The following is a 21,520-nucleotide window of genomic DNA, read 5'->3' as shown; positions in this document are numbered from 1 at the left end:
AAACACACTTATAATAGTAACACCATCAATACTAACATGTCTACTATTACTAGAACTAATACTAGTGTTAATAGCACCAAGTCTACTTTTTATATTCTTTGGATTTCTATGTTGTGACAAATGCTCTAACACGCGTTAATGTGTGTGTGTGTGTGTGTGTGTGTGTGTGTGTGTGTGTGTGTGTGTGTAAATGGGCCTGTGTAGTGTCTGCATGTCAGGTGTGTATGCAAACGGAAGCAGTGTGGCGTTCACTCAACACGAGAAATTAAACCGCGTTTATATAATCCTGTCACTCACCAGCATAAAGCTTTTAATTCATTTTATTTTCACTCAGCTTTAGTCCCCCTGTGTGTGTGTGTGTGTGTGTGTGTGTGTTAGATAAATTACTCTGTGCTATTTACCTTGCCCTTTAGCCTAAGGAAACAAAAAAAACCTCCTCTTCAGCATTAGACCACCGCAACACACACACACACACACACACACACACACACACACACACACCCAGCGTTTTTTAGCTTCTCCTTTACATGCTTTTCTCTTTTGTGAACAAAGCTGATGTGCACCTGGCGGAGGTGACCTCACGCTCAGTCTCCTTCTGACTCACGCACCCACACACACCAGTGCAAACATACACAAACAAATGCACACAATAACACACACGGTGCTGATATCACACACCACTAGAAGGTACTTTTGTGTGAGAATCAAAAATCCAACGTCAGAGGTTATTTAGTGACACTTGGATCGTTTTCTTGTCTCAGATTTGATGTTTTTTTAAATTAGAAATTAATGCGGGACGCCAAAGGGATTGTGGGATATTTTAATTTTGAACTTATTTAATGTATTATGGACATAAATGATTAATTATTAATAGATTAATTGCGGTGAAGAATGTACAAACTGATAATGTTTGTTTTGCACCGTGTTTCCCTGTAGCTCATTAGCTGAGATCGTGTAGTAGCGGGAACACGTGCCTTTTATTATCATTAATTACTGATGATTGATTGATGATTGGCTGTAAATGTGTTCAACTGTCAGCTAAGTGCAAACTTTGCAACCCTGGTAAGAATAACAAGCGACTTAACAAGCGATAAACTAAAGAAGTAAAGTACAACAGGGGTGCGTCTTTCACATCAAATTTTTACAGCTTTACTTTTATCTGGAGAAATTAATTATTGAAAATAAAAGCTTGAAACAAAGAGTCTAGTCGGTATAAAAAAAAAGTCCACCTCAGATGCTAAGTTACAATGAATATCTTGGAGGAGGCGTGACCTTCACTTAGATGATTTTATTATCAGGATGTTGAGCTGGTGCGTAACCTGACTCTGAACACAAGGAACTTTCCCCTCAGTGTAAATATTGACGTAACTGGGTTTAGGCCGCCCAGCTGCGTGCTCTGTACACGTCTGCGCTCTGTTGCTGAGGTCTGGTGACGTGAGGATGAGTGTAACGTATGTCCTCTCTGTTTTTCTCTCAGTGAATCAGATGGGAACCACAGTACCGAAGACGAGAGCAGTAAAGGACGCGAGGATTTGTCTCCATGTCCTATGTTGGGCTCTGCCGACCGGACGACATCAAGCGTGTCTCTTCCGTCCCCAGCCTCAGAACACCATCAGACGGAAGACGATAAAAGCTTTGTGTTTAACGTGTCCTTCCTTCCTTCCTCCCCCAGGTTCCTCTCCTCCACAGGGACCCAGTCGTACGGCGCTCAGGCTCTGACCCTCCAGCCTCCCGAGACCAGCGCTGCTGCAGACGGAGAGAGAGTGAACGATAAAGACAGATCGGAAGCCATCAGTTCTCCGGATGGAGACAGAGTGTGTGAGAGGAGGATGGACAGATTAGGCAGAGGAGGGGATGGCATGGTAGCGATCTCTTTCTTCAGAGACGCAGAAGCGGAGGTGAACAGCACCGAGTCTGGTTCGGGCTCACAGTACAATCACGCGGAGAAGATCCAGCTGGCGAGTTACGCTCTGGAAGATGAAGCGACAGCAGAAGGAGGGAGTGAAGAAACGTCACTGATGGAAGACTCGTTAACCCTTCCTCATCTGCAGCTGCCTTCATCTTCCTCTCCTGCTGCAGCAACACAAGGTATGAGAGATGTGTCGGTATGAGCAGAACCACAAAAGCACAGTTTATTATGTCTGTAAACGATCCACAGACTTGAGGACGGAGACGGTACTCTCCCGGGACGCTCCCCTTCTGCAGCTCCAACAGCTTCCACTCTCTTTATTAAATGGAAAAATGTTTTTTGTTTCTGTTTTAAAGAAAGATTTCGAAATAATTACTCTCCTCTCTCTCTCTCTCTCTCCTCTCTCTCTCTCTCTCTCTCCTTTACCTCAAACTCTGGTCGTCCTTCTTTTTCCCTTCTTCTTCTTCTCCTCCTCCTCTCCTCCTCTTCTCTTTCCTCTGCCGCCTTCTTTCCAAATCCCTCGATCTTCCTCGGTACTTATCCCTCTCTTTCCCTCTTTTCTTCTTCCTCTTTTTCTCTCCTTATTCCTTTCTTCCATGCTTCTCATCTCTCTCTCTCTCTTTTCTCCTCCTCCTCAATCAATACTGTTCTTTCTTCATCCTTTCTCTCCTCCTCCCTGCCTTCCTCTCTTTCTGTCTCCTTCTCTCCATCTTCTTCACTTTCCCCTCTCATCATCCCTTTTATCCTTTCTCTTCACCTTCCTCTTTCTGTCCTCTCCTCCTCTCTCTCTTTTCCTCACTTTAATCTCTCTTTCCATATTTTCTTCCTCCTGTGTCTCATCTCTGACTTCTGCCCTTTTCTCATCTCTCTCTCTCCCCCTCTCACCATCCCTCTTATCCCTTCTCTCTCCTTCACCTCCCTCGCTCCTCTCCTCCTCCCTGTCTGTCCCACAGCGCTGGTTAGCGTTAGCAGTGTAGCAGTGGAGCGGGAGCGCGGCAGTTCGTCTCTCTTCACCCTGTCCGACTCTTCAGCGCTCTGTCCGGTCAAGCAGGAGTGTGAGGATTTCTCCTCCATACGGAACACACACCCGGGCTTCTCACACACTCCGCTACGTCCTCCACACACCCGGGTGGAACTGATTCACCCTCAGCTGACCTCTGACCTCAGTGAGGACTTCCTGAGTGCTGCGGCCGACATGTAGAGAGACAGAGACAAGCTGAAGTTTGGGTTGTGTGTTAATTTATCTTTATTATAATTAAAGCTTATTCTACACTGAGTGTATTCAGTGTGTGTGTGTGTGTGTGTGTGTGTGTGTGTGTGAGAGAGAGAGAGAGAGAGAGAATGTATTAGATTTTAGATAAGAAAAGGTCAAAACCAAATTGCGGCAATGATGAACTTTACTTGACAGCATGGACTTGACCTGAGCCACTCAGTCCCATCGCTGTGTCCCCGTGTCCCCGCGTCCCTGCGTCCCTGCGCTCGGTGATGTGAGAACATTCCGCTGTCTCTGTCTCTCTGCAAACCTGAGCTTGAACATGTACGGGTTACACAACGTTTATAAAATAGAATAGAATTTATTTAAACGTACTCCCTCAGCCGGCGCTTCGTTCCAAAGTGAGCGACAGAGGCTGGGACTAAAGCTCATAACCTTCTGATGACACCCCAGTGACACTGCTGCACCCCCAACACACACACACACACACACACACACACACACACACACACACACACCTCTAGGATGAGCAGACAGACTCTCTAATTAAAACTTCATGAACAGATTAAAGGGAAATTCCTCTTTTTTATTTTAAAATAAGCATAAATTAGTAAATAAAAATATTTTTCTTTACTTGTAATTATTGTTTTTATTGTGTTTATTATTATTTTTTTTAAATAACTATTATATGACAAAAACCAACTGAACTAATTGTTTAAAAAGCAGAAGATTTCCTTTTCTGTTGAGAATTATAAAACACAGAATAACACCGGAGTTTAGGAAATAACACACACGTTTCACACCCATGGAGTTCGTGAGAATTCAGTTTATTATGTTTTTTCAGAGTATTTCACTTCACTGATATTATTATTATTATTATTATTATTATTATTTTAATTAAATTAGACCAGAGCTTTTCTTTCTTCCTTCTTGTTTTCTTTATTTATAATTAGCCAGGCGTGTGTGTGTGTGTGTGTGTGTGTGTGTGTGTGCGTGTGTGTGTGTGTGTGTGAGTGCTCAGGCTGTGGTGGAGGTAATAAATGATTCCTGGCAGGATATATGAGCATGAGAAGGCTTCTGGAGCGGGCGGTGGTTACAGGAAGGCACGAGATCCTGGAGGGAAAACATCAGCAGGTCCTGATGGCTCACACACACACACACACACACACACACACACACACACGCTCTTCAGTCTGGAGCTGGTTAGAGAACAGGAGTCAGATAAACACCGGGACGTTTGGTTGGGGGTGGTCAGGGTCTGGTGTCATGAGTGTGTGTGTGTGTGTGTGTGTGTGTGTGTGTGCAATATGTCTATACAGTAAATGTTATGTAACTTCAGTAAAAGAGAACTATGATGTCATCAGTGCCTGTCTAATGAGTGCTTTCATCTCCTGCTCTGTTCATGACAATCCTACATGCTGATTGTGTAGTGAACAGCTCGTGTGTGTGTGTGTGTGTGTGTGTGTGTGTGTGGCTGTGGGTGTGTGTGTGTGGCGCCCTCTACCTGTAACAGAGGCTCACAAACAAACAACACCAAGTGATTAGTAATTGGATTACAAATCTCTATTAACTGTGAGAAGCGCGTGCACACACACACACACACCAGATATTGTGTGTTTTATCAATTTATTTTCAAGATTGAGAGATGCTAAAATAACGAAACGCACTAAATAATAATAATAGTTTTTATTATTATTATTATTATTATTTCTCTGTCTAACACAGATATGATCATATTATATAAAGAATAAATTAGTATAAATATTTTACATTATTTAAGTGTAAATAATATTGATTATGTAATAAAAACAGAAACCGCACACCATTTTTACTAAATAAGCAACTTTGTGTGTGTGTGTGTGTGTGTGTGTGTGTGTGTGTAAAAGGGGTCTCTGGTTTCAGGCTCCTAGGTTCCGCCCTCGAGTGTAAAAGTGGAACTGCACACTTTTGTTCTGCTCAGTTTACGAGCAAATTGACTACGAACCACACACACACACACACACACACACACACACACACACTCTCTCTCACGCACTTACACACACATATCAAGGTCCAAAACCAGTGATGGACATCCCTGCAGGAGAAGGAGATCAGCTTCTACACTGTTGAAGGAGCTCAGAGGTTTCACACTGAGGAACTTCATCACTTCTTCTCACCAGAACCCAGCAGCAGCAGGAGGAGATGTTGGAGATGTTGGAAGAGCGTCTTGTTTAGGAGGAGCTTTGACTCTGAGTCACATCGTGCTGAAGGAATTACTCATGTCTGGAGATTTTTAGTATTTATCCAGAGCTCCATTTTTTTGTTGTTTTTGTTCTCCTGTGTAGAAGAAAGACTTTTACTTCCAGTGAGTTTTCTTCTTGGAAGCAGGCAGTAGATTTGGGAAGTCGATTGCTGTTCTTGGAATCTCTCTGGCTGGTGCTTTACTGGGAACATGAGATGAAATCCCCCTAAAGGAATCTGAGGGAGCTTTGCTCGTGTGTGTGTGTGTGTGTGTGTGTGTGTGTGTGGGTGTGTATGTGTGTGGAGGAGCCGCTTTATGTCCTGGAGCTCCAGGGTTCAGTTCTGATCTTCTCACTGATCTTCTCGGGATCTCAGAGGAACCTGGGGGGGTTGGAGATGGTCCTCGCGCAGTAGGGTGCTGTTATCGCGGTGATGACGTCACCGAGCTTCGGCTTCACGCAGGAGCAGGTGGTGTGTGTGTGTGAGGTCCTCCAGCGGGGCGGGGACCTGGAGCGGCTCGGTCGGTTCCTCTGGTCGCTCCCTGCGTGTGACCGTCTCCACAAGCACGAGGCGGTGCTCCAGGCCAAGGCGGCGGTGGCCTTCCACCGGGGAGACTTCCGCGAGCTCTACCGGATCCTGGAGAGCCACCAGTTCTCGGTGCAGAAGCACGCGGCGCTGCAGCAGCTGTGGCTCAGCGCGCGCTACACGGAGGCGGAGCGGCTGCGCGGGAGACCGCTCGGGGCCGTGGGCAAGTACCGCGTGCGCCGCAAGTTCCCGCTGCCGCGCACCATCTGGGACGGAGAGGAGACGAGCTACTGCTTCAAGGAGAAGTCCCGCTCCGTGCTGCGGGACTGGTACACGCACAACCCTTACCCGTCCCCGCGCGACAAGCGCCAGCTCGCCCACGACACCGGACTGAGCAGCACGCAGGTCAGTAACTGGTTCAAGAACCGGAGACAGAGGGACCGAGCCGCGCAGGCCAAGGACAGGTGAGCGGTGACACCTGTAACACACACAGACACACACACACACACACACACACAGCAGAATTTAGTGAAACTATTTACTAAAATATAACTTCATTGTAAAATAATTAACTATTCTATTAACATTAATTAAACATGTATAAAATAATAGTTGTTATATATTCTATAGACAGGAGGGAAATTTCAATAAGCTACATGTTCAGGGATAATAATAATATATACATAATTACATTATAATAATAAAGTGATTTACTTCACTTTGTAACTGTTTTTCATATCATGTATTTATTTATTTACTCTTTTATTTTACTTTTTCTGAGGCTTAAAAATATGAGGTGTAATGACGTGTGTGTGTGTGTGTGTGTGTGTGTGCGCCTCAGACACACTGGAGGTCTCAGCACTAAAAAACCGCTTCAGCTCTGCAGCTCTGAAGAGGAGGATGAAGAGCAGCTCCTTCAGCCACGAAGCCCCGCCCACAGACCCGCGCCAAACCCCGCCCTCCGCATACTTCACCAAGGCAACCCCAAACTGAACAGGAGCCCGAACCCGGAGCCACATGGTACCCAGAGTACCCGGTACACACACGAGCCCCTGCTGAGAGTCGGAACCGAGAAATAATAATAATAATAATAATAATAATAATAATAGCTTATATTACTGCAATACACACACACACACACACACACGCAGATATTTTTGCACTCCAGTTAACTGTGTACATTTTCAAAAAAATTTTGCCCAGAGTGAAATTTATTGCAGTTTTTATTAAGAAAATATTTTTTCAGTAAAAAAAAAAAAAAGAAATCAATAAATGCTACTCTGCTTGTTCAACACAGATTAAATATTGTTTAATTGTCTAATTATTGTAAAAATGGTGTAGGAAAATAATATCTACTACAATAGATAATGTAAACCACCATCATACGTAAATAAATAAACAAATGGAGTCAGTAAATAAAACAAATAAAAAGCGATAACAGTTGTTACATTCGCAGCTGATGGTTTCTGTAAATAAACCTAACGCTGTACTGAGGAGTTCCGGGAGTTTAACGGCTCGGTTCGGAAGGTTCTCTTCTACATGTTTTCTCATCTTCTTCTTTATAAAGCTAAGCTGTGTGTCCAGCTAAAATCTACTGTGTGTGTGTGTGTGTGTGTGTGTGTGTGAGATCAGATTATCTGTGCTGAAGGGTTTGTTTGGTGATAATGTGACAGTTTTTGGGAAATTAAAAGTTTGATTAACAGTTGAATTTAATGAGGAGCTGGAGGTGGAACTCAACGGATAAATGTTTTTGTAATGCGCCAAAGAACCCTTAAAGAACACTTGAGGAACCTTGTGTACAGTAATAACTGGGTACAAACTTCATGCCCCGCCCCCCCAGCAGAATGTTCTCGATCATGTGGGAAATGAAAGATGAAATGTGAGCTCTTGTTTCTCCACAGTCGAGGGTGGAGAGAGCAGAAAACCACTGATTCTTAAACAAGCATTCCTGACAAGAGGGGAAAAAAAACATTTGTGGGTATGTGTGTGTGTGTGTGTTGAATAAGAGGTGAGTAAATGAATGTATTATTGTGTGTGTGTGTGTGTATGAAAGAGGAATTGAACTTTCTTTTCTTATTAGCAGGACCTGAGAGGGACCTGATCACAAAAGCGCTTCTTATTTCTAAACTCCATCTGACTCTTCTTCTTCTTTGTCGCCACAGCGAATTATCTGCCTCCATCTAACCCTATCCTCTGCATCCTCTTCTCTCACACCAACAAACTTCATGTCCTCTCTCACTGCATCCATAAATCTCCTCTTTGGTCTTCCTCTAGACCAACCTCAGCATCCTTCTACCGATATATTCACAATCTCTCCTCTGAACATGTCCAAACCACCTCAATCTGGCCTCTCTGACTTTATCTCCAAAACATCTAACATGGGTTGTCCCTCTGATGAACTCATTCTTGATCCTATCTATCCTTGTCACTCCCAAAGAGAACCTCAACATCTTCAGCTCTGCTACCTCCAACTCTGTCTCCTGTCTTTTCTTCAGCGCCACTGTCTTACCACTGTCCTGTACACCTTTCCTTTCATTCTCGCTGATACTCTTTTATCGCACAACACACCTGACACTTTTCTCCACCCATTCCAAACCTGCCTGTACCCGCCTCTTCACCTCCTTTCCATACTCTCCGTTGTTTTGGACCGTTGACCCCAAGTACTTAAAGTCCTGCACCTTCTTTACCTCTGCTCCCTGTAGCCTCACCGTTCCACTTAGGTTCCTCTCATTCACACACATGTATTCCGTCTTGCTACGGCTAATCTTCATTCCTCTGCTTTCCAGAGCGTACCTCCACCTCTTCAGATTTTGCTCCACCTTAACCTAGCTTTCACTACTCTTTTCCACATCTTCATTGTATGGTTCATTAGCTTTATTCCTCTGTAGTTGCCACAGCTCTGCACATCTCCCTTGTTCTTGAAGATCGGCACCAATACACTTCTCCTCCATTCCTCTGGAATCCCCTCACTCTCCAAAATCTTGGTTAACAGACTAGTCAGAAACTCTACTGCCACCTCTCCTAAGCACTTCCAGACCTCCACAGGTATGTCATCAGGACCAACAGCCTTTCCACTCTTCATCCTCTTTAAAATCCCTCCTCACCTTTCTCTTACTGATTTGGTACTTCCTGCAACACAACAGTCACCTTTTCTACTCTTCGTTCTCTTTCATTTTACTCATTGTTCAATTCTTCAAAGTACTCTTTTCATCTTCCCATCACCCTCCTGGCATCTGTCAGTACATTTCCATCTCTATCTTTAATCACTCTAACCTGCTGCACATCCTTCCCATCTCTATCTCTCTGCTTCGCCAACCTGTACAGATCCCCCTCTCCCTCCTTACTGTCCAGCCCAGCATACAAGTCCTTTGTTTGGCCTTTGCCACCTCTACCTTCACCTTACGCTGCATCTCCCAGTACTCCTGTCTACTCTCTTCAGTCCTCTCAGTGTCACACTTCTTCTTGACTAGCCTTCTTCCCTGTATACACTCCTGGACTTCCTCATTCCACCACTAAGACTCCTTGTCCACTTATCCCTTTCCTGATAAGACACCAAGTACCCTCCTACCTGTCTCCCTGTTCACCTTAGCTGTAGTTGTCCAGTCAACTGGAAGCAGCTCCTGACAACCCAGAGCTTGTCTCAACTCCTTCTTAAAGACTTCACAACATTCTTCCTGTTTCAACTTCCACCACTTTGTCCTCTTCACCTTCCTCAACACCAGGGTTATTTTACACACCACCATCCTGTGTCACAGCCCTATTCTAAAATTGATTAAATTCATTCTTTTTTTTTTCAGAATAATGACATGAAAAAAGTTTACTTTAGATTTTTGCAAATTTATTCAAAATCAAAAAATTGAGAAAGCACGTGTACGTAAGTATTTACAGCCTTTGCAAAATTGAGCTCAGGCGCATCCTGTTTCCCCTGATCATCCTGTTCCCCCTGATCATCCTTGAGATGTTTCTGCAGCTTAATTGGAGTCCACCTGTGGTAAATTCAGTTGATTGGACATGATTTGGAAAGACACACACCTGTCTATATAAGGTTCCACAGTTGACAGTTCATGTCAGAGCACAAACCAAGCATGAAGTCAAAGGAATTGTCTGTAGACCTCCGAGACAGGATTGTCTCCAGGCACAGATCTGGGGAAGGTTACAGAAAAATGTCTGCTGCTTTGAACGTCCCAATGAGCACAGTGGCCTCCATCATCTGTAGGTGGAAGAACTTTTCCTAGAGAGATTTGTGCCTCAAGACAATTCCTTTGACTTTATGTTTATATGACATATGTTCCTGCCTCTTCTGGAAGAAGATTTACAGCCATTTCCATCCTCTTTGCAAAGTTCACCACCATCTGTCCCTCTACGTTCCTGTCCTGAAGACCAAAGCTGCCCATCACATTCTCATCACCTCTGTTCCCTTCCCCGACATGTCCATTAAAACCTGCCCCAATCAACCCTCTCTCACCTCTGGGGATGCTCTGCATCACTTCATCTAACTCACTTCAGAATTTCCTCTTCCCTTCTAACTCACATCCTACCTGTGAGGCATAACCACTAACAACATTGTACATCAACCAATCTGATACTTTTTTTCACCTCCAGAACATTCTTTACAAACTTCAGTTTCAGAATAACTCCTACTCCATTTCTTGTCCTATCCACACCATTGTATAACAACTGGAACCCTGCTCCTAAGCTTCTAGCCTTGCTACCATTTCACCTGGTCTCCTGGACAGTAGATCCACCATCCTTTTCTGCATCATGTCAACCAACTCTCTTGCCTTCCCTGTCATGGTCCCAGCATTCAAAGTCCCTACTGTCACTCCTAAACTCTTCTCTTTCCTCTTCTCTCTCTGCCTATGAACACGCCTTCCTCCTCTCCTTCTTAGACCAACAGTAGCCCAATTTCCACCAGTGCTCTTTAGGTCAACAGCATCAGTGGCGGTCGTCGTTAACCCGGGCCACGACCGATCCGGTATGGAAGTCCTGTTAATGATTCGCATCATTTGATTTGGCAAATGTTTTATGTCGGATGCCCTTCCTGCCACAACCCTCTGCATTTATCCAGACTTGGGACTGGCACAAGAAGACACTGGTTGCATTTCTAAACTCCATCTGACGTAAACAGTAAACAGAACGCCCAGTCGAACATGATGACTGTTTCTCTGGTCACGCTTCCCCCTGAGGGTTTCCTTGTGAAGTTTTCCTCGGGTGGTGGGTTTCCTCCACATGGTCCAGAATCTTGGAAGTGTAGGCTGATTGGTGTTAACAAATTGCCTGGTGTGTGTATGTGTGGGTGTGTATATGCCCTGCAATAGGGAGTCTGGAAGTTTGAACATAGATGAGGATTTTCTTAGACTTGGGTGATTAATAAAACATTTTTTTGGAGTAAAAATTTCTTATTAATAGAGATTTTCAAGATTTTATTCACTTAAAGAACTTTTCTGCCCTCCAGTGGTTGCATTTGGTTATTACAAGACACAAGCAGTGACTAATCCAAACTGTGTGTGTGTGTGTGTATAGGGCTCTGAGACGAGCCATTAATTAAACCCAATAAAACGACTCTAATTGGGTCACGTGATCTAGAGGGCGTTTAATTGGGGTCTCGCGCTTCAGTGAAACTGCAGCGAGCTTATTGTTAAAGCTGAACCTGATGGAGGTGTGTGTGTGAAGAGATGGAGTGAATATATTGGAAATAAACTCATCCTCAGCTGGCATGTGTGAGTCACGTGACTGCGTTCAGCTGCTCTGTTAATTAAAGGACAGAATGGACACAGAGGTACTTCTGTATAAGGAGGACCTCAGGTGTTTTATCTTCCCTGTGTGTGTGTGTGTGTGTGTGTGTGTGTGTGTAAAATAAGGCCCTGATAAGTTTTTGCCCCTGGTTCAGAGGTGTGTGTGTGTGTATGTGTGAATAAGAGTGAGATGGTTCTGTCTTAATTCAGTAGAATTTTCTTTTCTTTAAAGAAGCACATGAACCCAGGATGAGTATCAGTTTATTCACCTTTTCAACTTTGGTCTTTTGAATATCAGCACAGATTCACACACACACACACACACACACACACCGCCATCCTGTTGTACAGTAATAATAACAATAATAATAATAAATGCCCTTTAAATAGAATTGCCTCAGACTGAAGGTCCTGATCTTAATATAGAATATAGCAATAAACTCGGAGAACTGTGTGTGTGTGTGTGTGTGTTAAATTCCCCACTTGACAAGTCCTTATCTCTGGTTTTTAAGATTAAGACTGGACCCTTGTTTATTTTACACTTTAGCAACATGGCCACTAATTCACAGATCTCAGGATATTGAGATTATTTTGGTCTGGTCCAGTATCCTAGTGGGTTTATATTTATTTATATAACATAGGAACTTTGGGTTTTACATTTTTTTTACTTAGATTTTTATTTGGACTGTCTTAGAAAAATGTATTTTACTTTAAAGGACCATGAGCCCATAATTAACCAATATCACACCTGGTGTCGTGCTGTTGTACTGAATATCAGTCACAGGCATGTACACCATGTATGACCAACAGATTATGATTAGTGGAACTAACTAACTGCAACTAGCGGAGCTGGCGACCAACAGTTAGCGAGCGACAGTTAGTGTAACTAACAGGAGGTGAGAGTGGTGTTAAACTCTTAGTGATACTCTGTAGCCGACAGGTGATGAGAATAAACCATGGAGGTGGTGGACAGTCCTGAAAAACTCACCAGATTTACTTTATATTTACGCTCATTCCACTTTAGAATATCAGTTCCGTTAAATTCCGGATTCTGGGGTCGAATCCCAAATAGCATTAAATGGAAAGCTAGTGCACTATGTAGGGTGTACAATCCCATGTTCCACACACCAAGTAGTGCCCTTGATCAGGGGTTAGAGAGGGATTTGGGTTACAGCCTTGTGTGAGAAGCTAGTTAGCGTTGTAGCTAAGCGTTAGCCGTGAACAGAACAACGTGGACGGTTTAGAGGCGATTCAGAACGACTAAGAAGCGATTACTGCAGAGACGGCGTGTTGTTTCAGACGACATAACGGTATCAGATGTGTGTTCTTACTAAAAGTGCTTCTGTGACTGGGTGTGAATGTGGGTTTAGTCAGTTAGTTTAGTTTAGTCTCTCCTCAGTACTTCCAGCTTTAATTCCTAGCAAAGTAAAAATGATCTCGGCCAAGCGACGGCTCTCTCTGTAACACGAGCATTAAATCAACAGCTTAAACAGCTTTAGTAAACCTCATAGCTCGACCAAGTTTATCACCTGATGACCGTCGTATCCTCGATGTCTGATCACATCGTAAATTTCCAGATCAGACTTTAGATCAAACGGCTGTGAACACACGTCTGCTGGTTAAACCCACGGCGCTGACTGTACATAATTGTCATAAACATGTTTGTTCAGATCACGAAAGTTAGCATGTCAGCAAGCTAGTCAGTGATCACTGAGGCTGCTGTTGGTTCATTGCAGGTTGAAAAGGTTTTTGAAAATTGAAAATGAAGTAGCTTTAGTTAAATGCCACATTAGCCAGCTTGGCGTTAAGCTGTGTTGTTAGCTAGACGTGGTCAGTGTCGAGTAATTAACATGCGAGTGTGTTGATGCAGCGATGGTGACAACCCACATCCTGGTCCCTTGAATGTGTGAATCGTGTAAAGCAAAAGTTGTTCCGCTGTTAGCCTCGCTGTGGAATTAGCTAAGTTCTCCTCTGACTTCCCGTCACTGTCTTGCTGCATCCTCGTGAAATCTACATTACTAAATGTTTCCTTCAGGAGGAGACACTGCTGTTCCCGTCTGGTCTGATGAACAGAGGCGATCTCTCGGGGAGAGGGTGAGGTTGGAGAGGAATTAGCACCATTTAAATATACATAAACAAACAATAATTAGCACGCCCACAAAGTGTTCCTCTCTGTGTCCTCTCCCGATTTAACTGAAGCCTCGGAAGAAAAGGATGTCGGGGTCCTGAAATCAGAGAGACAGAGAGACAGAAAGACACAGTGTATCTGACTGGATGAAAAGAGAAATAAATGAGAGGGGATGGAAAAGTGTGACGTTTAAATACAGGTTTAAATGAGGATTCTAAAAACAGACAGGAGAGCAGAGAAAGTGAGACAGAGAGTGAGACAGAGACACCTACAGGTGTGGAGAGAGTGAGACAGAGACACCTACAGGTGTGGAGAGAGTGAGACAAAGACACCTACAGGTGTGGAGGGAAAGCCAAGTCTCTACCAATCTGAAGATTTTTACTCTGGGTTTGTCTGGAAGTCAGGAATGACGTCTCCTTCCTATAACGTGCAGCGTAACACACACCATGCTGTTACACCACACAGCAACTACACACACGTTATTGGAAGGGAAAGTGGATTAGTCATGTCAGGCGCATGCATATATATATATGTGTGTGTGTGTGTGTGTGTGTGTTGTTGCTAAAGTAGCTAATAAACATTGAAATCTTGGCTATCAGTTTAGCGCTGTCTATTTACTTGTCCCAACACCCCGCTTGCTTCCCCTCCCCTTCCCCCTAAAATATAAATCATTAATATCAATAGTGAAAAACACGTGTTTATAAACGCAAAGATTTAATAGCATTATTGTGTTTAAACTGAAACGTCTAATAAACCACCAGTGAAGAAAGCTAGACCTTTACTAAAGGAAAAAAAAAGTTGCCAAATTGCTACTTCATGTTTATTGCCCCGCCTCCTGGTTTGTTTGACAGCTGAGATCCATTTCTCTTTATGTCCTCATAACACCATGAAATGGACAAAAACACTGAGAGGAGCGACGCGTGGTGTTCAGTCTGCTGCCGAGTCCTGACCTCCATACCAAATACTGCAGAACATCATCATCATCATCATCATCACAGGCTGTAATGGTTAAGGGTTTGGTGACGGTGTGCTGAGAGACGGCTGTGTGTGTGTGTGTGTGTGTGTGTGTGTGTAATTAATGAGGAAACACTTCGTTCCTCACACACCACCCCGCCCAAACTCATCCCATTAACAAACTCTGGAAATAAAAGCTGTGGGGTTTTTAGGAATCTGATTTATTACTGAAGTTTGGCTCAGCAGGAGGGACGCGCACACACACACACACACACACTTACCCCCAGGGCTTTAAAGAAATAAAGACATCTATAGAGTACAGTCAAAGTGTGTGTGTGTGTGTGTGAGTGTGAGATACAGACGTTCCCTCTGCAGAAATGAACTCAGATTTTACAGACACATGTACAGCACGGTCCCGAGGGAAAAACATCAACAATAACTAATCCGTTACCCATCAGACACTAGCAGCAAACAGCTCAGACCTGTTCCCCCTTTAACAACAAAACAATAATAATAATAATAATAATAAACATCCCAGAGCCTGAAACACACACACACACTTACACAAAAGTAAAACAAAACAAAAGCTTGGAGTATTTGTTCTCTGCTTAAAAGTATAAAAATAAAAATTATTAGAAAAAAATACAATAAAATCAATACCACACACACACACACACACACTAAAGCTAGGAAAAGAACCATTGGTCGGACAGAAGGTGACGTGTGTGTGTGTGTGTGTGTGTGTGTGTGTGTGTGCGAGCTCGTCCTTATCTTAAGACGCTCCGAGGCTGTGTTCCAATCCCATTGTTTATTTATTTATTTATTAATTAGATCTTTTTTAACCATCCCCCCCCCCGAATACCCTGGACCCAGTTTACCCACAATGCACTGCTGCAATATGGGGTAAAAAAAAAAAAAAAAAAAAAAGAAGACTCTTCCTGCAGGTGAAGTTAATCAGACAGGAGGCGTCCTGGCACTGATCACTAGGTGTGTGTGTGCGTGTGTCCTGTCTGTTAAAGCTGCAATCGTTAATTATTCACGATAATTACTGCCGTAATCGGCACTCTGTTACAGGAGTCGTCACACCAAATGACACGACGATGAGGAGACAAGTCCTGCGTGTGTGTGTGTGTGTGTGTGTGTGTATGCGGGCACGCCTCACTCTGTCACGCAGTGTTTAGGTTCTCATAGCGACGCTCCAGTTTGTTTTATAATTACAGGTTTATTACACAGTAATAACAGCTCTGACTCACACCAACTGCGCAGAGTCTCACGTCTCGTCTGCTTCACCGGCTAGGAGAAGTGAACGAGTGGAAGTGAACGAGTGGAAGTGACCTACAGGGGGAAAACTCACAGTATTGGAACACAGCGTGGGAGAATTACACAATCAGTTCTAATGAAAAAAAAAAAAACATTTCTGAGGAAAAAATTATAAAAGATCAACAGTGATACAGTGTTCTGTGGATCTGATGGAAAACGTGTCCACACACACACACACACACACACACTTGAGCTTAGCTTGGTTGTAAGGAAGAGTTTAGGATTTTTCTTTTTTCAAAAAAAAAACATTAACAACTGTGAAAAAAAAAGACAAATCAGGTCTGTAAGTACACACACACACACACACACACACACACACACAATCTCTCTCTATGAAGTGATGTGTCTTATGTGCCAATCAAAAGAAAGAAAATAAATGCATGTTACTTTAAGGACAAGTGAAGGTGTGTGTGTGTGTGTGTGTGTGTGTGCGCGCACCGCGAGCTTGTTAGCGTTTACCCGTTTCATCAGAGGTGCAGGAAACACACATCTGGATCTCAAGTCAGGCGTGTGCTGATGCTTCAACCGCACGCCACAAACACACACACCCACGTGTGTGTGTGTGTCACATGGCTGTGACCTGCGAGTTCTTTCAGCACCTGCATGAATGTAAATATATAAGCACCAACTCCCCACCACCACCCTGAGCACCTGAAGCGTCCTTTTAGAGTGTGTGTGTGTGTGTGTGTGTGTGTGTGTGTTTTAAACGTTTGACCTAAACACTTTTAGAACATTTGTCTAACGCTACACCTGGGAGTTTTCAGAACTTGATCAGTTTTCCAAAACACGTGGTGTAAAAGGTTGACGTGTTTACTGAGGAGGACGATGGAGAGCCACGCCCACAGCCCAGACAGCACCGCCCACTAGGACAACCACCCAATCAGAACGCTCCAAAGTCTCAAGCCCCTCAGGTTACTGTTATGGATCAGCGTTTCTCATCAGTCCCTTCTCAGCGTATGCTTTAAACACACACACACACACACACACACACACACACACACACCAGGGTTTTTATGATTATTTCGCCTTTCTTTCCCTAAGACATGGCGACGTCGAGGTTCAGCATCAGCACGCGTCTCACTGGACTCCAGGAGAGCAAGCGCACTCAGGCTGAAGGGAACTTACCGAGAGTCCGCGGTCCCCCCGAGCAGGCAGATGATGCATAAACCTTCTCTCTCTCTCTCTCTCTTTTAAAAGGTTTACTTTGATGTTTTTTGAGCATTTAATAACAAGCTGCATTTAATACAGGCTTTTTTTTTTTTTTTTTTTTTTTACAATTGCACTTCAAAAACAAATATACAAACACACATGATGTGAATCAAATTAATTACAGCCCCCCCAAAAAGACAATATCAGAAAAATAAAAAAAGAAGGAACAAAACGTCCCCTTGTGAGTGTAGCTGAGTGTAAAGGGATGAGTCCCTCGTTCCTCCTCTTCAGCTGGCGTCTCGTCAGTTCCACCTTTTGTGTGTGTGTGTGTGTGTGCTGAGAGAGAAGCCGGTGTGTGTTGTGTGAAACGCTACCACACGTCATCCGCGGACGCAGAGTCCTTTAGTGAGAGAAGAGGAAGAAGAGCAGCCAGTGAGACGCCACTCGGCTAACACAGTGTGTGTGTGTGTGTGTGTGAACAGATGGATGTTTGATCCTGTGTTTGTCTCAGCTACTAGACCAATCAGATCGCAGTGTCCAGCTGTGTGCTTGATAACGTCTCGTCTCGTTTTAAGAGATAATGAGCGGTTAAGTGTCCGTTAACGTGCTGGACACGTGACACACTCAATCAGGTGTGTTTAACCTGGAGTGTGAATCTGTGTGTGAGATCAGATTTAATAAATCAGATGGTATTTTATGTGCATGGAAATTAATGAGTTTATCAGTGTGTGTTATGAGCATGCACACACACGCACACACACGCACACACACAGATACTCACTGTGTCCTCGTTCCTGTAGGGGTTGAGTTTGTTATATACTGCTTCAATCACGCTTCGCCTATAAATAGAGAGACAAACCCATCAGTCGCCTTTTCTAACTGGGTTTCTGACAATACGGTGCATTAATATTGGCACCCTTGGGGGGGGGGGGTGTATGTGAGAGACTCACTTGCTGGCCAGCTCTCCTCCAGGCGGTAAGTTCGGGATGCTCTCGGACGCCAGCGTTCGCATCACGTGCACCAGATCTGGAGCTCCGTCTTCGTTATGCTTTTTCAGGATTTCTGCAGGGAGGGGGGAGTGGAGGGGGAGGGGGAGGGGTGAGAGTGAGGTTTAGAAGTGTGAACTACAACCAGGTCGTGTCGATTGTCACACTGTTCTGTTGTTCTGTCGTACCCTCTACTCGGCCCTCCAGGTACGTATCGAGCTCTGATTCTCTCTTCACCGCCTCCGGGGAAACCTTCGGCGCGCCGCTGAAACACACCAACACCACGCTCATGTTGTCTCTGCTTCCCTGTGGTCGTTCAGACACACACACACACACACACACACACACACACGGAAAATGTTTAACCATCAGCTTATAAGCTATAGGTTTGTATCTATATCTAAAAACTCCACCTCGTGCCACTCAGATGTCTATAAACCCCTCCTCCTGTCACTCTGAATATCTACAAGCTCCTCCTCCCGTCACTCTGAACATCTACAAGCTCCTCCTCCCGTCACTCAGACATCTATAAGCCCCTCCTCCCTTTATGTGGTGTGTGTGTTTTATGTCCTCACCTTGTACAGACAGGTATCGACGATCTCGTTACACACTCTCTCCAGGTCGTCTGTGACCTGCAGTCTCGAGCGTACGAATTCACACAGCTGCTCGTTGGTCATCACGTCCCAGATGCCGTCGCACGCCAGAACGATGAACTCATCCTCGGCTTCGCAGCGCTCGATGGTGTAAACCTCTGGTTCGGGGGACACCAGCTGCTCCGTGGGGCCTTTCCCACTCACACACTTGTAGTCGAAATCTCCGAGCGCTCTGGACACAGCCAGAGAGCCGTTCACACGCTGAACCGGAAGACAGAGATCGCTGTTATATAATCACTACATAATCACATCACTGCCTGTACGTCACACACACAAGCGCGCTCACCTGGATCATGACGGAACCGCCCGCGTTCTGAATGCGCTGTTTCTCCAGCGGGTTGCTGGGTTTGTGGTCCTCTGTGGAGAAGTGCACGGCACCGGCGCGGCTCAGCAGCCCCCGGGAGTCGCCGCAGTTGATCATGAAGATGCGCCGCGGCGAGACCATGGCACCCACCGCCGTCGAGCCGCTCCGGTTCCGCTCAGACATCTCCCGCATGTGCTCGTCGATCTGCAGGAAGCCGGTCCTGATCCCTGACGTGATGCGCTTCGCGCTCGGTTCCTCCTCCTCTTCAACGCCGCCCTGAACACACGATACAGCAACACACTCGGTTTATGATATTTTGGTCCCGTGCGTGTGTGTGTGAAGATGTTCTTATGAGCGTGAAAGGCTCACCTGGAAGTCGGGGTTGCTAGTGATGTGCTCGAGCAGGTGTTCACAGCAGTAGCGTGCGACCTGAGAGCCGGCGTGGCCGTCGTACACGGCGAAGAAGGACCAGGGGTCGAGGCCGTGCGGGAGGCCGATGACGGCGGTGTGGGCGTCCTCCATCTCCACACGCCAGCCCTGCATGCTGCTCACACCGTAGCGCAGCCCGTTCCCCTCGCCGTGAACGTTCTGCTTCTCCATCTTCGGCTTGTCCAGGAACGCCCCCATCTCTCACGCCTCACACACCTGCAGGAATGGGCGGAGCGCGGCGGGTAGTGACATCACCGGCTACAAAGAATGTGTGCATGTGGACTATCTATATATCGCTATCTTTCCCGTATACCATTCAGTTACACGTCCGTTTATCTGCATCTCTGTATTTATCCATCACTCCATCTAGTTATCTATCCGTCCACTCATCCTTCACACTGATTTATCTGCTTATAAATTCTCTCCATCTGTCTGTCCATCTTTCTAATTCTCTATCTTTAGTACACACACCTGCATCATCATCATCATCACACACACACACACACACACACACACACACACAGAGCTGGTGATCCTCGTAAAGCAGTGAGATTATCTCTGGTTCTCTCCCTCTCAAAGACACACACACACACACACACAACGTAATAATACGTAAACGTATTTTTGTATATTTTTGCGAACTGTTCGTGTGTTTCCCCCAGAAAAAAAAGGTTAATAACTGTGTTGAATTGCTGATTAAAATGGGACTAAAATCCAACCACGTGATTAAGATATATTTCTTTCCCACTCGTAGTATTTTTATTCCCATTTGACCGAAACGAACGCATTACGTAATGGTGTATATATGTTTTTTTTCTCCCGTCCGCATTCCGACGAGCCCCACCTCCTTAGCCATGATTGGCCGACTGAGCCCCGCCTTCTGCTCCGGATTGGCTAGCCGCGAATACGTGCGCGTGACTGAGACTTTCTTACCCAATTCCATCGTGCGAGGGCGGGGTTTGTAGGAATACGGGTGGAAAACGGCAGAATGTGAAGACTGGAAAGTGTCAAATTTTTTGTCAGAAAGATCGAGGTGTGTGTTTGTGTGTGTCACGACGGAGAGAAATATAGAGAAAGTAATTTTACACATTGAAAATAAAAGAATACGGTCTAGGGTAAGATGAGTCGTTAGCTCCTGCGTGCTAACTGGTGATTAAAACTTCACACCCAAAAGATTCCACCCTTAAAAAAAACGAAAAAAAAAAAAGAAAAGAAACCCTAAAAGATATGTATTTTTAAAGAACTTACCGCCGATCCAAACTGTGTGAGAATGAGCGCTAACTGAGCGAGCTGAGGAGAGAGAGAGCGCGCAGAGAGCTCGAGCTCGGAGTCGGACAGGACAGAAGTGAGGCGTTAAAGTGTTCAGTCAGTCACAGAGCGGCTCTCCCCGCCGTGTAGCAGCCAGTTATGCATCGTTACACTTTATTCACGGACCAGAAGGTAAATCTAACTCGACGTTGCGGCGTAATTTCCACTACAATGTGCCGCTGCGCTGCGCCCGGCCTCCAGCGCGTAAACAAGCCCGACAACGGCCAGCGCCAGGACCCGGATGTACAACCCGTCAGGCTGCTAGAGCCAACAGTGACGTCATCGCGCCGCAGCACCCGGATGTGGCCTCTTGCGCTCAAATCGGTGTCGTTTTAAATCATTCATGTGTAGAAATCGAAATAGAGTATTATAAACATATAAACCGTAAACATTCAATAATTACACACTTTCAGGTATATTGTAGGGATGGGAATCGGCCGTCACCTCATCGATACGATATTATCACGATACCTCGCTGACAATTCGATTAATGTTGAGATTATATAAGTATCACAATTTTATAAATATCAAATACAAATTTTTTTCATAAGGCGAAATGTCGTATTGCAAAACAAATTTTTCTGGAGGAAATAATGTTAATGTAGATAATCCATTCCAGTTCCAGTTTTAAACCTCTAAAAAGTTTAATGAGTAATTAAATGTAGTCCGTTCCTTATAAAATTA

General features: G+C 44.7%; 3 protein-coding genes across 4 annotated transcripts in view; 2 read left to right on the top strand and 1 right to left on the bottom strand.

Annotated features, from left to right (window-relative positions):
* The window catches only part of six4a (SIX homeobox 4a), a 6,067-nt gene extending 2,305 nt beyond the window's left edge, over positions 1-3,762 (top strand). Inside the window, exons 2-3 of the mRNA XM_053501225.1 lie at positions 1,478-2,088; positions 2,863-3,762. Coding sequence (XP_053357200.1) covers positions 1,478-2,088; positions 2,863-3,110 — 859 coding nt within the window. The 3' untranslated portion in view covers positions 3,111-3,762. The remainder of the gene's footprint in view (positions 1-1,477; positions 2,089-2,862) is intronic.
* Positions 3,763-4,987: 1,225 nt separating this feature from the next.
* On the top strand, positions 4,988-7,081 carry six1a (SIX homeobox 1a). Its single transcript, XM_053503073.1, has 2 exons — positions 4,988-6,334; positions 6,712-7,081. Exons 1-2 carry the CDS (start codon positions 5,778-5,780, stop codon positions 6,947-6,949), a joined length of 795 nt encoding a protein of 264 aa, XP_053359048.1. The 5' UTR covers positions 4,988-5,777; the 3' UTR covers positions 6,950-7,081.
* A 4,784-nt stretch (positions 7,082-11,865) lies between these two features.
* Positions 11,866-21,091, bottom strand: ppm1aa (protein phosphatase, Mg2+/Mn2+ dependent, 1Aa). Of its 2 annotated transcripts, none has more exons than XM_053501594.1 (8): positions 20,777-21,091; positions 19,469-19,744; positions 19,082-19,375; positions 18,718-18,996; positions 18,331-18,448; positions 18,107-18,218; positions 17,938-17,995; positions 11,866-13,830 (listed from the first exon to the last, which is right to left on the bottom strand). In XM_053501594.1, exons 2-8 carry the CDS (start codon positions 19,724-19,726, stop codon positions 13,795-13,797), a joined length of 1,155 nt encoding a protein of 384 aa, XP_053357569.1. In that variant the 5' UTR covers positions 19,727-19,744; positions 20,777-21,091; the 3' UTR covers positions 11,866-13,794. The 2 variants fall into 2 exon arrangements, with proteins under 2 accessions (XP_053357569.1, XP_053357570.1); XM_053501595.1 differs by lacking the exon at positions 11,866-13,830 and adding an exon at positions 15,555-17,556 and having other exon boundaries at positions 20,777-21,090.
* Positions 21,092-21,520: the final 429 nt, after the last annotated feature.

The sequence above is a fragment of the Clarias gariepinus genome, chromosome 8, assembly GCF_024256425.1.
Source record: "Clarias gariepinus isolate MV-2021 ecotype Netherlands chromosome 8, CGAR_prim_01v2, whole genome shotgun sequence".
NCBI lineage: Eukaryota > Metazoa > Chordata > Actinopteri > Siluriformes > Clariidae > Clarias > Clarias gariepinus.
The sequence above is the reverse complement of the archived record's forward strand: the minus strand, read 5'-3'. Positions and strand labels throughout refer to the sequence as shown.

What these genes read in the sequence shown, in the direction of transcription:
- six1a (XM_053503073.1), top strand. Translation starts at nt 5,778, where the DNA reads ATGACGTCACCGAGCTTCGGCTTCACGCAGGAGCAGGTGGTGTGTGTG. An exon ending in GCCGCGCAGGCCAAGGACAG is followed by an intron (nt 6,335 to 6,711) that starts GTGAGCGGTGAC and finishes TGTGCGCCTCAG; the next exon opens with ACACACTGGAGGTCTCAGCA.
- ppm1aa (XM_053501594.1), bottom strand. Translation starts at nt 19,726, where the DNA reads ATGGGGGCGTTCCTGGACAAGCCGAAGATGGAGAAGCAGAACGTTCAC. An exon ending in GGAGGAGAGCTGGCCAGCAA is followed by an intron (nt 17,996 to 18,106) that starts GTGAGTCTCTCA and finishes CTCTATTTATAG; the next exon opens with GCGAAGCGTGATTGAAGCAG. An exon ending in CCTACAGGAACGAGGACACA is followed by an intron (nt 13,831 to 17,937) that starts GTGAGTATCTGT and finishes CTCTGATTTCAG; the next exon opens with GACCCCGACATCCTTTTCTT.